The 16250-nt window shown below is 37.0% G+C and overlaps 1 protein-coding gene across 5 annotated transcripts in view; it reads left to right on the top strand.

The window, feature by feature from the left end:
* The window catches only part of rgs7bpa (regulator of G protein signaling 7 binding protein a), a 117610-nt gene that overhangs the window by 66899 nt on the left and 34461 nt on the right, over positions 1-16250 (top strand). For all 5 annotated transcript variants that reach the window (XM_039758688.1, XM_039758686.1, XM_039758690.1 and 2 more), the window contains exon 3: positions 10099-10229. In XM_039758688.1, the coding sequence (XP_039614622.1) occupies positions 10099-10229 (131 nt within the window). The remainder of the gene's footprint in view (positions 1-10098; positions 10230-16250) is intronic.

Raw genomic sequence — 16250 nt, 5'->3', positions numbered from 1 at the left:
ATCCCTAAAGTCCGACTATCTACCACACTACTTGGTAACTTATTCCACATCCTGCATCAGTAGTTCTCTGTGTGAAGGAAAACCTTATAATATTTGAGTGAAATCTATCATTCCATTTGTGTCTCTGTTTTCTTGTTCTTGTTTTGAAGTAAAAGCTTGGATTCATGGCACTAATTCTTTTAATAAATTTCAAACACGTCACTCATTTCTTCATGACTTATAGTCCTGGAATGAGTCTAGTGGCTCTTTTCTGCTATGTCGTTATTGATTATGGAAGCCTATACTGCACACAGTGCTCCAGGTGATGCCTTGGTTGTGCATCATATTGCTTAATCATAACTTCTCCTGACTTACATCCTTCACTCTGTGTTGTATAAGCCAACATCCAACTCATCTTCTTAATCACTTCTGCACAATGTCTGCATGCACAAAGTGAAGTGTCACTATGACTCTTGGTCTTTGTCATAAGCTGTACTTTCAAGTTTCACATTTTCTGCTAAACCCAGTTTATTTTTTCTTTTTATCTTTTTTGTTTGTTAAGAAAAAAATTGTTTGTGTTTATGTGTTTTATTGTTTTTTTGTGTTTTATGCAATTTCTGCAATGTTTGTCTATGATTAAATAATTGTGTCCTGTACCTTTTTCTCTGTGGGAGGAGCCCCAGAAGGTGGAGCCACCCTGATGTCATCAGTCCTGGGCCCTCCCTCTGGCTATTTAAGACAACTGGGAAGGCTCAGGAGTTGGAGATCATTGTGTTTGTTTGGAGCATTTGGAAGTATTGCTATTTTTGTTGAATTCCCTGGTTTTTGTTTACATTATGTTTTTGTTCTCTGGATTTTGCTTTTTGGGACTTGTTCATTTAAGATTGCCTTTTAGGCAACTCGTTTTTTTTTTTTCCTCTTTTAAGCATTTTCCTATATTTTTCTAGTTTGTTAAATACAGTACATTCTTTTATATAAAGATTCTTAAAAATCTTGTGCTACAGCCAGAGGTTTATTGTCTTGCTCCATCTTGTGAGGCTTTTTGCTTTATCCTTGAAAATGCCATCATATTTTGAATTATTAAGCCAGTTTTCCTAAGTTTGGGCCTAATTAGGTAGAAGTCTGTAGGTAGTTATCTGGGGGAAACTGGTGTAGAGTGAGTCTGTTCTGGGCTGACCAGTGAAGATCCTCACCTGCTTTATGGTTGTTTTTGAAGGACTTGCATCCTTTTTGTTATGTTTGTAATTCTGAATTATGATATTTTCCTTTTTATGTTATATGAATGCAGCAGGTTTAGAAAATTAATTAATGGTAATTTGCAGTGATTTTTATTGCTGTGTTCATAAGAATTTTACTTATGAATGCATTGAAATTTTTCCAGCACCTCCTGACACACCTGTATGAGAAAACCTCTACATATGATATACCGCGCAGCTCATCTTGATGTCTAGTTATGTGAGACATTAAGCTTTTTGCCCACAATTTTTTTTTTTTTTTTGCTCTCTGGATCCAAAAATCCCAATTTTTTTGTTTTGTGCAGGAAATTACATCCTTATGATAAAGAGCAAACCAATATGTGTCTTCAGCAAAAATGATCAGAAGGAGTTAACACTGTGCATGCCACATCAACTGACTCGGGGGTTCACCCTGTAATTGGATATTAGGGGTCAAAGTTGCTTTGTTTCATTAAACTAAAAAAAATGTGGATCAGCAATATAGTTGAGTTTTGTTTTATGCTATTTCAAAGTTGATGATCACAGATATAACAATTTTTTTTTGATATTTGATTCCTTACCAGTAGTCCTGGCCCACTAAGAGCCATTTCCAGAAGCTTAAAATGACAAATTTCAAGCATAAGCATGAGGGGTATCATTTTAGATTATTGCAAGGTCAGTAATTACGAATATGATGTTATTTTTGAGGTTTTATTCTCTATGGACCATTATTAGATAATAAAAATGAGAAATCTCTATTACAATCAAGAATATTTAACTTTAAACATTTAAATTGAAGCAAACATTTTAATATTGCAAATATTTGTTACAATTATACTTGTCTATAATGTACTTCTACTTCTTCAAATAAATCATTACATTTTCTTATGAACACTCTGAATTAAGGCGGCTCACACTAATTCAGGCTTTTTGTCCTTCTGGCCTTTATGCTGAGCATTTTGGGAAATTGCCCCCAACAGTATTTAACAAAGAAGCAGCACATGAAGGTCTAATTTCAGCATTGCTTAACACTCTCCTCTCCTCTTTTAATTCTTAATTTTGCATTTTGAATTCTTGGTGTTAGACAGTTTATATTTGAAGTAGTACTGTTTTTGGATCTTGTATAGTGTTTTGGTTGCTTCAGGTTTAAGCAAACCTATTTTATTTCCTTCTGTCGTCATTTTCTTTTTAACCTTACAATAAATCCATTCATCCATCCATTTTCCAACCCGCTGAATCCGAACACAGTGTCATGGGGGTCTGCTGGAGCCAATCCCAGCCAACACAGGGCACAAGGCAGGAACCAATCCTGGGCAGGATTACAATAAATACTAAATATTATTGATTTTTTGGGCCAGAGGTTTGATATTTTTTTCCTCTCTCCCTTTACTGATGTTTTTAGATTTTAAATCCTGTGCACAACTTTGGGCCTGTGCAGACCATAAGCCTGCCTCTTGAGCTGGGAGCTAGTTCTTCTAGAATTAGTGAGGCCTTCCCTGTTGGTGCAAACATGAGGAGAAGCATACATCTGGCTTTTGCTTTGGAGGCCTACAATTTTTTTTGAGATCTTTAAATTGGCAGAATCATTGCACCATTGTATACTCAAATCTTAACACTTCTATTTACTATATGTAATGTTTTAAATTTACTTGTATTAAATTATGTTTCCCACAGATTTGCCCCAGTCTAAATTCTCTTCAGGTCTGTTTATAATATTGGTTGTTTGTAGATTATCTACCATTCCAACAAGTTTGGTAACATCTGTAAATTTAACCTGCTTGTACGTAGTTGGGGCTTTGTCTTTCTGCTCTTTGTAAGACAGGACAAAAGGCATATTGAAAGATTCCCCAACTATGTGTTTGATGGTGGAAAGTGATGACCTTGGCTAAACATCCCAAACAAACTTAGAAGGTTTTTTCTTACTTAAAAAAAGTTTTAAGCTGGATATGTCGGCATTAAAGATGGGTAAACATGCAGGGGATAGAATAAATTAGTTTGGAGCTGAGGACCTAAAAATTGATATACTGTTAGTTTAAGGGTGGAAAAGACGAGAAGCCACCATAACCTCAAGAACAATGGTAGTACAGACAAGGTTTGTATTTACTTTTCAATGGTAAAAAAAGGTTATAATTAAAGTAAAGATATTAATAATTATTATGAGTAATAGATACAAGAAAACAATACAGGAACCCATTTTAAACACAATATCTAAAATCCTATAGTAGCATCAAGTGCTATCTTTTTTCGAGAAGTACCTAGAATTGTTTCATTATCGTGCAGATCTGAGAGACCAAAATAGATAATTGAATTCAGAAAGCCACACAATAATTGAAGATATATTGCCAACCAACACTTTTTAAATAATGAATAAAACTAAATAGTCTGCTTTTGTAACTGTTCATATTTCTTGGGTGTTCCATGAAATTCTGCAAAAGACAAAGGGTCATTTCATTATTCCCTTCTTTTTAACTAAATTTTTGTTAAAGGTTGCTGGTATAGATTAGACTGTTGTAGCCAATAAACAATTTCTCCTCTCTCCGCTGGGCTCTAGGCTGGTGTTACTTGTGTATCAAGGACATTCCCATGTAAGCTTTTCTCATCACGCTCAGACCTCTTATTAAGAGATTGATGCTTCAGGTAAAGGGATTTTGGATATGAGGCTGAGAAAAATGTTACCACATCCTGAAGCAAGCATCAGTAGATCTTAGTCATTCCACTTCTTTTTCCACATAAATCCATGAAAGTATTAAAAGGCAAGCAATGCTTACAGAATGTACTTTCTGGTGTTTCACTGTTGTGGAGTAAGTAAAGCTCATAAAGATTTATAATTAGCAACTCTGCATTTTAGTTGTATGTAAATAGAAGTCTGGTGACAAGGTCAAAAATCTGCTGTCAAGTTAAGTTCAGATTCTGATTCTACAATGTTTAAAACATCCAGAAAAATTGATTCTAGCATGATGTCTGTATGTGTGTCTTAGCAAGTTTGTGTGACTATGGAAAATTGATGTGTGTCTTAGCAAGTTTGTGTGACTATGGAAAATTGATTTTTATCTCTTAAAATTAGAATTTTTGTCAGAAAATTATGAGGTGTTTTTTTTTTTGTGATATGTAGAGTTCCTGGATGACTACATCCTGGCAAAGATACAAAAATGTAGAATGAGGGATTTCAGATATAACTCTGAGACCTATGAACAATTATAACTTCCAAAAAAAGGGATCTATCTTTTTCAAACTAGTTGTAACGTGAATGTCTTCTTACAGACTCCAGACATTGTTTTTGGTCCAGTATATATCTCAACATCATTCAAAAATAGTTTGACCTGTATTCAATGATAACTGCTGTAGAAATTGTTAAATTTAACTTAGATTTGTACAGTCTGCTCCATTTTGTCATGAGGATAGGCCTATGGATTTGCAAATCTGTGGAAAACAGACGAGGAGAAAATATTTGTACTAAATCAATCTTATAAAATTATACAAGCATAAATGACAATAACAAAATCCATGAACGCACCTCCCCCTGTACCCCAACAAATTCAGTACGTGAATAACTGGAAAGAAAGAAAACCCTTCGACACAGACAACCCACAAAGTCCAAACAGTTCTGATACTTAAAGTATTTTTAGTCTTGCTCTCTTTTTTTTCCATGAGTTTCCAAACGTGCTATCCCAGACAAGCAAGGATCGCTTTTAGCTCACCCACAGTAATTTCTTTTGACTCCCATCTGCTTCTATTCCAGAGTGGGTCAGGCAGCAAAGTCTTCGAGGTGGCCACCTTCATAAGTGGGAATGGACCCCAAATCTGGGTGAGGCAATCTTTTCTCTGGCTGTGGATAGTTAACGTTTGCTGTTTTTGCAGTTGTATTGAAAACCTCTCCCCTCTTGCCTTTCACGGCCTATCTTAGTGTCCTTTCTCCATGGCAACCCCTGGAAGCTACAGCAACAGAACACACCGTCCAAAGGTCCTCCTTACAACCGTCTGCCCAATGTGCCTGATTCCCTCTAAACCCATTATCCGCTATATTATACGTGCTGGCGCAGCAGCAGGGTTTACATTGAGGACGGCAAAGAGATAAAAGGCATATCAGTTAACATTTATGTGGCAGTGCTAAACACATATCTGCTACATCCCTCCAGTCATGCAATAGGCATTGTTCATAAATACTTACTTTAGGGGGAGCTGTACACTTTGTTTTTGCTTTGTCATTATGCAATTGTTTGTGTTGATGAAGTCAAAAGGATGACTGAATATATTAGATTTCTGTAGCATAACACAAAAAACTATGAAAAGTCAAACTGAGGAGGTAAAAACTTTATATCACCTCTGTACTCTCACAGTACAAGGGCAGCATAAATGTATTTTGTAAATGGCCTAAGAGTACAATTATATTATATATTATATTACATAATATTATTGTTTTTAGCTCAGTTATTTTTGGTTAAGGCTTTGACAGAGTATTTCAAGAACAGGGGTATAATGTACCCAAGAGTCTCCAGGACCAAAAGGTATGACTTTTTTATGGTATGAAACTTGAAAGTATACCTTATGAGAAGGACTTAATAGTCATAGTGGACTCATATCTGTTAACTTCCAGACAGTCGGAAGCCATTAAGAAGGCTAAGAGAAAGTTAGGTTATATAGCATGATGTGTAGAGTACAATTCCAAGGGGGTTATGCTCAAGCTTTATAACGCACTGGTGAGGCTTCATCTGCAGTACTGTGTACAGTCCTGGGGCCTCATGCATAACGCTGTGCGTAGAATTCGCACTATAACATGACGTAAACACAAAAGCCGAAATGAGCTTACACACAGAAAAATCTAGATGCAGGAATCTGTGTATACTCCAAATTTCACGTTCTTCTGCTCCATAAATCCCGGTCAGCATGAAAAGTAACGCTCGTGCACGCGCCTTCTGTCCCGCCCCCAATTCCTCCAAGAATTACGTCTCTATGAATATGCAAATTAATATAAATCGCCCTTAAGCTCAGCCTTCTGTGAAAACACATTGGAAAAAGCAAGAGGGAAAATGGAAGAATTTCAGCGAATACCAAGTGGAGGCAAGAAAAAATGTACTGTTTGTTGGTTTAAACAGTGGTATAATCAACAAAAGGAAGCTGATCGCATGACATAGTCGCACAGTGCCCAAAATAAAAAAGAAGTTGTCACTTATCAAAGTCGCCGTGAAAAGGCGAGTTGTAGCCCACCGTCTGAGTGTCATATGAAAGCTTTTTAGGAAACAGAGAAAAAAAAGGCACACAGTAGGAAAGAAGCATGAAATGTCAACTTCAATCTCGAATTTTCCACTTTAATTACGTAGTTTATTTTGTCATTAAAGTAGAACATCATAAACTTCATCTTAAAATCATTTAATTAACCAGTTTCTCAAATCAAATCGTAATTAAGGTAGCACGTTAAATGCTTTGTTTTGTATTTGATCTTTTGCTCTATGTGTGTGAATCACTATGTGCTTCCGCTTTCTCTTTCTCTGACAGGACACAGAATCCATTACGTTCATGATATTACAGCTCTCTGAATAATTAAAATTCTGAGATGTATACGTGATAGCTTTTTCATGATGATAGGAGTTAAAGCATGTTATTAAACAGGGGAATACCCTGCGTGATTGTGCGCGACCTTCGATAAAATTATTATAGCAGTACTGTCTCTTTCAAACGTACTAATCTCCAATTCCTGTCCTTACTTTTCTTTCTCCACATACCCAATTGCCACACAATCAGCTCTGTAATAGACGTTAAGCCATCTGTATGCTTACAACGACGATTCTTGAAAACTTTTAAGGAACATTGAAATATCTTTGTAGTACAAGTTTAATTATTCTATCCATCTATCCTTTCAGTGTTGCGTCAGCCCCACAAAGAATACAGCACAAGGTAGGATCAATCCGTGAAGTAGATAGCGCTGCAGAACCGTGTTCTCACATGTTTAATTATTAATTAACAATACAGATTATTTAAATGAAGTTAAAGTTTTATCTATATAATATAATCAACATATTTTGCTGCATTTCATTTTAAAAATGATATTGTCATCATATGTAAATATGCGCTTTATAAAGTGGCGCAGGTTGTGCAATATTATACTGTAGTGCAAGTTTACAGTGGGGTAATTGTACTTATAAGTATAAACAGTTGTACAAGGAGCACTTGATGGACTGATTGACTGTTTCTGAACCACGAGGTCCATACAGGAAAGGCTTTGAAACGTTTTGCCGTGGCTGAGGCAGTATGTGCTAGATGCTGTATAACGATATTTCTCTTTCCGATCAGCTGCTGCTGTGATTCCCCACTCAGATACAGTGATATAAATACTCAGAGTGGGGCAGTGATAGTAATATGGAAAAAGATGATCCGCTGTGGCAACCCTTAACGGGAGCAGCTGAAAGAAGAAAGAAAAGGTGCAGTGAGAGTAACAACGCTAAAGCAGTTATGGTATTTGGAATACTATGGCTTTTCCCTGGACCATTATATTGTTACAGGTTAATTACAATCAGATACATTACACTAATAAACAATATACGGTTAGTTTCAGTGTATTTATAAAGCTGCGGCAGGAATGTGGCTCTAAGAAATAAAGATAAACCACACAGTAACAGTAGCACTGCTTTGGCGAAAGTGCCGCCTGTCTGCAAAACCGAGCGGAGAACTTGCGTACGACATGGTATAAGGTACCGTGGAAAAGTGGGTGGCTTTACGCCAAGTGTAGATTTTATACATCGCGATTTGAACGTGGAAAAGTTCTTACACAACATTTCTGTGCATACGCACCGTTTATGCATGAGGCACCAGGTCTCCAGGCCACAAAAAGGAAATAGCAGCACAAGAAAAATGTCAAAGAAGTGTGATTAGTGCGATTCCAGAACTGCAGGGGATGAGCTATGAGGAAAGATTAAAGGACCTTTTCAGTTTAAGCAGAAAGAGATTAAGTGGTGACATGATTGAAGTATTTAAATTATGAAGGGAATTAGTATAGTGAACCCAAGTTGTTACTTTAAAATGAGTTTAACAAGAACACAGGACACAGTTGGAAACTTGTCAAGGGTAAATTTTGTACAAACATTAGGGAGTTTTCTTTACATAGAGGACCATAGAAACATAGTTGCCAAGAAATGTGTTAGATATTAGGACTATAGAGACCTTCAAAAGTATACTTGACGTTATTTTGGAAGAGTTAAGTGGATGGGACATTTGAGCTTTATTGAGTTGAATGGGCTGTTCTCGTCTAGATTGTTCTAATATGAAGGTCTGAAAGAGAAATTGAGATTAGTTAGAGGAGAAAACTGCTTGCACAGGTTAATTTAAAGGCTTGAAGGAAATGCAGATATTTTTCATTTTATTCTGTCTTATATTTTTTGGTGTGTGAAATTTATGTTTTTACCATTTATAGAACGATGGGTTTCTCTATCTACAGTAGATTACTGCACCATTCTTAGAGATCACCATTTTGGCTTATTATTCATATTTTTATACATTTGGTGGTTGACTTTATCCATTGCAAATTACACAGTAATGATACATTACAATTATTTTCTCTGATCTTTATAGTTGGAGCACAAGTGGATTAATTGACATGATCAGGTCACACATTGATTGAACTGACAGCCTTTTGGTATTCAGCACCTTAGCCACCGCAGCACACTACCTGGACACATACTATGGTTGCCAGTGCCTTGGGTTTTCTCCATATGTGGTACCTGTGAGGCTCCATTAATATCATTACGCAAACTTAAAGTGATGATTGTTTTCTGTCCATTTACAGTGAAAACCCAAAATTACTGAGGAATTTATTTTCATCCATATGTTTTGGTTATTTTTTGCTTTAAATGAGTTTGGCTGTAGCTTTACAGCATTGTATATGATTCTTTAAAGCATTTCTTTATATTAGTAGTACTACCCCTTGGGTTTTTTACTATTTATGAAAGGTAGTATAAAATGTAGCGATTAATTGATTTATTTTATGTTAAATACAACAATCAGATCCAATAGATTTAATGGGTTTTGGGCAGGCTGCTAATAGGAGTAAATACATAATGTCAGCTTGATTCCACGTGTATGCCCCCTAATAGATTTTTGACTCCCCTTGGTTGTTTTATTTAGCTATCAAGAGACTCTTAGCCACAAAAGAAACTTTGTAAAATGCTGGTAGTGGATGAATGAATGTTTTTTAAATGGAGACCTGACTTGAAGCTTTTGCCATTGCAAGTCTCTTAAAAAACTGAGAAGGACACTACGAAGCTTTCTGATTTTGTAGGACAAGAAGGGTTGTCCTCTAACATGTTGTTCAGATTCACATTTACACCAAGATAACTTGGTAATTTGATTTCAAGGTCAGAAAAAAAGTTGGAGTGTCAGCAATCCTTTCCTTTCCTCTATCACATTCTTTAATTACCTGCCACAGCAAAAACAGAAAGAAATTATCTGCCTTGTCTGTTTTCCCTCTAACACAGACTCCTCTTTTGTTCTGCCTCATGATGTCTTGCTATCTGTGCCTCAGGTATTTGCATGCATTAACAGTGTTTCATGGTGACAGAGAGTGGAAAGATATGGAGGTGTCTAAAATGCTTCTCACGTGCATCAACAAGTGACTCACCCTGCAGTATATTCATTAAGCTAAAGAAAAAAGTGAACTTTGTCTGAATTTATGTTCTTTTGATTGAGTGACTTGAATGTACTTAAGAGCTCTGCTAATCTTAAGATTTGTTTCAGACATACTTATCCTCAAGTAGGCTAATCAGCCCTGCTTCTGAGGTTTATTCTCTGTTGTCCTTCAGAAAGCAGGTGGATTGGACTCGCAGATCAATAAGCTACTACAGCCAATTGACTAAATGACCTCTATTTCTGTGACATTTCCTGAGATTCTAAGATGATTATCAACAATGTATTTCAGCCCTGAAGATGGAGAAATTCATCCTGAAATCTGCAGGCTTTACATTCAGCTACAATGCTGTCTAGAGATGTACATAACTGAAATGCTGAAATCAGTATGCCTTTTAGGATCCCTTCAGCTTCATCGAAAAGGTATTTTTTTGCTCTTATCTATTTAAAATAATTTGCTTTTATTTCACTTTAAAGAAATGCAAAGTTATATGCAGTTGTGGTATACAAGGAGGCTAAATATGCATGCTATTTCTCATTAATCTCATTAAACTAAGCATTATAGCGCTGTGCCAGGTTGAAACTGGAATTCTAGGCAACAGGGGTAGTATGGGAGGAGTCACTACAAGGTCTCCACTAAAAGAAGTCAAGTTATGTAACAAATAAATAATAATAATACATTTTATTTATATAGTGCCTTTCCCACTCTCAGGGCACTTAATAATGTATTTGACCATGCTAATTTATTTGTTGCAGTATCATCAATAAGTGGTAAGTCAGGCATTTACGGAGAGTGCCCTGCAAATAATTACTTCAGGAGCACAGAATTACGAGATAGTGGCAGCAAAATGTTGCAATACATTATGTCTGGGCCCCTTCTCGTAATTATGGATAGGCTGCTGAGGGATTTCCTGACTCATTAAAGGTGACCAGGAGCACCAAAAGCTGATGAAAAGGTGGTTAGACCGTTGAGTTTCAGAGAACATTCATGACACCATAATTAGTTTTGGAAATCACCCCAGAAGTGGCCCCTAGTTGAGGGCTTGAAGGTTCCTTCCAGACAGAACTTCAGTGAACCTGGATTGGGAGGTGAGCAGGACAAAGGTTTAAATTGTGCGTCAAGTGAGAAGAAAGGTTCAGAATGTGAGGTAGATAGAGATAGACAGAGGAGTTTTTATTTGTATTGGTACTTATAGGTTGGCGAGCATCCAAGATACCCCAATAGGCTGACAAGAGTTCAAAACCTTTTGAAACCTCTGAGGCCCAAGCCAGATTTTGGCTTATTTGGTATTTTATTACTCCTTGTAGGTTTGGGATTCAGAAATATTAGGAGTGTAGACATTTCATAGTAAAATTAATTAATCTACCACTTATTACACTGTCCGGCACATACAGTACTTATTTAGAATCTTCAGTGGGATAATGGTGGGCAGTTGGCCTTGGTCATTTGAAACTTGGACCCATCAAGAGGTTTATTTTCTTCAGGAATACTCTTTGCCAGACTGTCTGTTTTCCTCTTCTTCATTGTTAACTGACCACATACTAATTATAATGTTCATGGACTTTGTATTTGCATGATTTGAAACTGCTGAGTTTTACTACGTGCTTAATGTAATTTGTGTGTTTTTGTATGACCTATAGATTTTCTGAGCAAAGAGTCTTAGTGTCTGGCCTTGCAAGTGTCCTTGATAAAAACAAAGATCCAGGCCTTTAATGACCTCTTAGGCACAGCCATCAGCAGTGTTTCTGTCTGTGGAGAGAGTGTCGACCCTGTAGAGAGATTTACTTACCTCGGCAGTGACATTCATGTCTCTGGTGACTCTTCCTGTGAAGTCAGTAGATGGATTGGGAGAGTATGGTGGGTCACGAGGTAGCTGGAAATATGTGTGTGGTGCTCCCGTTGTCCCTGCAAAAGGAAGAAGGTCCAAGTCTTTAAAGCAAGAGTTCCTAAACTTTTTTCTGCCGCAGACCCCTTTACCAAAAACTTTTAAAACCATCGACCCCCTAGTCATTTACTTTACTTACTCAAATTAATACATTTGTACTGCACTTGATATTAAATATTTCACTAGATATCAAACTTTTCATTTTAATCACTTGTAATTAATGATTGAAAAACATCAAAGGACTATGGAATATGGCATTATCTTGTGCAACATTTAATATCAAAACCTGCACTAACGAAAATTAAAGCAAAAAAATACGAGCAGAGTTTTTTAAATTTTTGACATTTATGAAATAAATATGTAAATTCAAAATAAGTACAAATAGTCCAAGCTGTACTGTCTGCATTTCTTTTTGGTTCAGTCGTATTATTATCTGAAGAAATAAAAACTTTTATTAACAAACAATTTCGACAGCCCCTATGATTAAAAAAAAAAAGCAATAAAGTACGTACTTACGTGAAACAGAAGATTTTTGTTCAAACTCGAATAACTAAACTGTGTCCTCTGGTTTTCTTTTTCATAGTACTGCTCCTCAATAAATAATTATATTCAAAGTTCAAATCACAAATAAGTACATGTCACATCAGACGAACCAATTTATAGTGTTTAATAAAAGCATGACCGTACAAGACTGATAGATTCTGCTAATATCGAACATCCGTCGTCTCGTCCCACCGTGAGCAAGTGCGGACATGCAACGGTTTTTCATGCCCGCACTTGCTTTGATACGTTTGATAAGACAATGCACAGACGTGTTTGTGCTACGTGTATTTTCATGCATTCTTACGTGTGACTAATTTAATGACACATTTTACCTTTTCATTCGCAAGTTTGGTATGTAATGTGTTTTTATCAAAAAAGTGTTTTTTTGAATTATTTTACTTATTAATTAGGCACCTATTGGAATCATAGATATTTTGAAGTAACAAACAAATAGCAGTAGTAAAGGGGTCTATTTTTGCTGTCGTTGACCCCCAAATTTTTTTATGGAAACTATCGACACCTAGAAAGTTCAAATTGACCCCAGGGGGTTGATATCGACCACTTTGGGAACTCTTGCTTTAGAGTTTTGGTGCTCCCTGTTTTGCTATATGGTTGCAAGATATGGATGGTATCCAGTGACCTAAGACGAAAACTGGACTCCATCGGTACTGTGTCTCTTCTGACAATCGTTGGGTACCGCTTGTTTGACTTTGTGTTCAATGAGCGGTTGCTCACAACATCCCGATTGAGGCACATTACCTGTATTGTGAGGGAGTGTCAGCTATGACACTGTGACTATGTGGCACGATTCCCCAAGAGTGATCTGGGTCACAGGATCCTCATTGTTGAGGACCTGAGTGGCTGGGCCAGGCCATGGGGGTGCCCACGTAACACCTGCCAGCTGCAGATAATGGTCTTTTCTGGATGGTGGGATTGGACCATTTGTCTGCTTGGGGGATTGCCAACCGGGATCCCAAGTTGTTTCGTCATGTGGTGGGTACGTCAATGCTCTGTACCAGTGCATGCTCCCCAGCTTGACCTGACCTAATATATATAACTGTATATACGGTGGATTCAGAAAGTATTTAGATCACTTTCTGCACACTTTATTTTGTTCTAGATGTAATTTCAAGTGGACATTATTTTCAGAAAGGTGTGCAAAGTTTTCTATACATCATAGAAATGTATCATTTATATATAAGTGTTCAGACCATTTGCTGTGGCACTCCAAATTGTAGTCAGGTGCATCCTGTTTGCTTTAATTACCCTTGAGATTTGTCTAGTACTATGTTTGATCATCACCTGCATTATACAATCCCTATGGTGAACCATGGTGGTGAAAGCATCGTGTTACAGGGATGCTTCTCAGAGACAGGCACAGGGAGACTGGTCAGAATTAAAGGAATGATGAATGCAGCCACAATACAGAAAGGTCATTGAAGAAAACCTGCTCCACAGTGCACGCAGTCTCAAACTAGAAAGACTTTCAGAACAACAATGAACCAAAGCACACATCCAAGACAGTGGCTTCAGAACAAGTCTGTGACTGTCCTTGAGTGGCCCAGCCAAAGCCCAGATATACACCCTACAGAACCTCTGTGGAGAGATCTGAAGATGGTAGTTTACAGACACTCCCCATCCAATCTAAAGAAGCTTGAGAGGATCTGCCAGAAAGAATGGAATAAAATGGTCAAATCCAAGTATACAAAGCTCATAGAAAGTTACCCAAGAAGACTCAAACCTTTAATTGCTGCTAAAGGGGATTCTACAAGGTACTTAATTAGGTGTCTGAATACTTAAATGAATAAGAGATTGCAGCATTTGATTTTTAATAAATTTGCAGACATTTCTGAAACCATGTTTTCATGTTATGGGTTATTGTATACAGATGGCAGGTTTATCCATTTAAGATTAAATCTAAAACACAGTAAAGTGTGCAGAAAGTGAACAGGTCTGAATATTCTCTGAATCCAATGTATTTTATGTAGCTGTAAATATTTGTCCATCTCTCATAGCCTGTACTCAGTGAAATACACTATACAAAAATTAATTGAATTGAACTGAATGGATGCTAATAATTAATATTATTCGGCATTATATTAATTATTGTAATGACAGTCAAAACATCCAGCCATATATTTTTGTACCAGATGATACCAATTTAAGACTTCTAGGAACCGCAACCTTTGTCAGCAGCTGCGACTGTAAAATATTATTTCATATTATTTGGTTTTTATTAAAACATAATGTAAACTCTGCAATCATAATTGTAATCTCCTGACCCTGAACTATAATAAGCATGCTACGAAAATGAGTGAAACAATAACAATATTGAAATTTTATAAAGCAATAATGTGCTTTTCTAGACTTAACAGTGTGAAAAGGAACAAAAAGGAGTTGGAGAAGAAAAATGACTCTGCAGTGTACAGGAGGATGAGTTGAGCCTCAAGCTGTATATTTATGTAGTCCATCACAAAACTTTGATTATACAGTGGAGATATGTGTCCGCAGTTTAAAATATTATACAGAATTTTGAACTTGTCCCAAATCTACATAATTTTAATTTATGATATTCGCAGACTGGTACCTATAGGTTGCTTGTGGTTTAATTTTTATTTTTGTGCAGTGCCCTCCACTGAGCGCAAGCTCAGAGCACCATAACAGGTAAAAGAGAAATTACAGCTTTAACAAGTTATTCTTCTTCTTCCTCCTCTTCATCTTTTCCCACTTCTGTTTGGGGTTGATGTGCCTGATCAACCTTTTCCAAACAGCTCAGTCCTGCACTTCCTCACCAGTCAGATCTTGTCTCTCAGATCTTCTTTTAGTTTATCCATCCACCCCCACTTTGGCCTCCTTCACTTTCTCTTCCCTTGTACTTCCATTCCCGTCACTCTTTTGCCCACATATTCATTGTCTCTGATTATCAAGTGTCCCTGCCACTTCAGCCTACTTTCCTGTATTTTCTTAAATAATCTCTCCCACTTCGCTGCACCTCTGATTGTCTCATTTCTTATGCTATCCTTTTGTGTAACTCCACACATCCATCTTAACATTCTAATTTCTGCCATAATTAGCTTTTTCTCCTGAGTTCCCTTTACTGTGCATGTCTTTGCTCCATAAATCATTGCTGGTCTTACCACTAACTAGCTTACAAAAGTGGAAGAAAGAAACTACCTTGGTGTCTTCCTCATGAATGAGGGTAGAGAGGTTCTTGGAACTGACTAATGTATTAGTGAAGCCATCTTATTACATGTAGAAATGATTATTGAGTGGCTGCCCCTAAAAACAGAGCACAAGCTTTCAAACAAGAAAAGCCTATTCAACACAACATTGTTTCTGTTCAAAAACTAACAATTTGTGAATGTTCATCCATTATACAGTAGAAGATGCTCAATCCAGTTCACGGTCATGGAGCCCATCCCTGTAGCATCAGGTGCAGAATAAAACCATCAAAGATTCAGTGCCCTTGACCTCTTCCCACCTGCTGTTGCTATAGGAATGGATCTGAACAGTAAAGGCTTGCTGTTTAGGAGTGGAAGTCTGCAGAAAAACAAATGAATTCTCTTGCATATCTTTAATACAGTCATTCTGTTTGCACTGTTATTTAACAGCAGCAAGTTCAACTCAGTTCATTTTTTTCTTCTTTACTACTATTCATTTAGTGCAGGCGTTGTGCTTAAGCTTATGCTTGACTACAACATGGTAACAGTAACTTACTATGTGATGTACATTTATAGACGTAAGGTTTGAGCAAGCCTTGTTAATAGTCGACTAACATGGGCACTCTTGACAACAATGTGCATGTAGACTATAGTAGTATGAGCACCAGTGTGTGTGTGGGGGTGTGCGTGTGTGTGTGTGTGTGTGTGTGTGTGTGTGTGTGTTCACGAGTGGACCCTGCAATGGAGTGGTCACTTATCCATCCATTGCTTCTTGCCTTTTGTCTGATGCTGTTGGGATTGTCTCTAGTGCCCTGTCTACTCCTTGATTAAGTGGATTTGAGAATGTAATGTTA

This window comes from Polypterus senegalus, chromosome 7, assembly GCF_016835505.1.
Source record: "Polypterus senegalus isolate Bchr_013 chromosome 7, ASM1683550v1, whole genome shotgun sequence".
NCBI classification, from domain to species: domain Eukaryota; kingdom Metazoa; phylum Chordata; class Cladistia; order Polypteriformes; family Polypteridae; genus Polypterus; species Polypterus senegalus.
The sequence above is the reverse complement of the archived record's forward strand: the minus strand, read 5'-3'. Positions and strand labels throughout refer to the sequence as shown.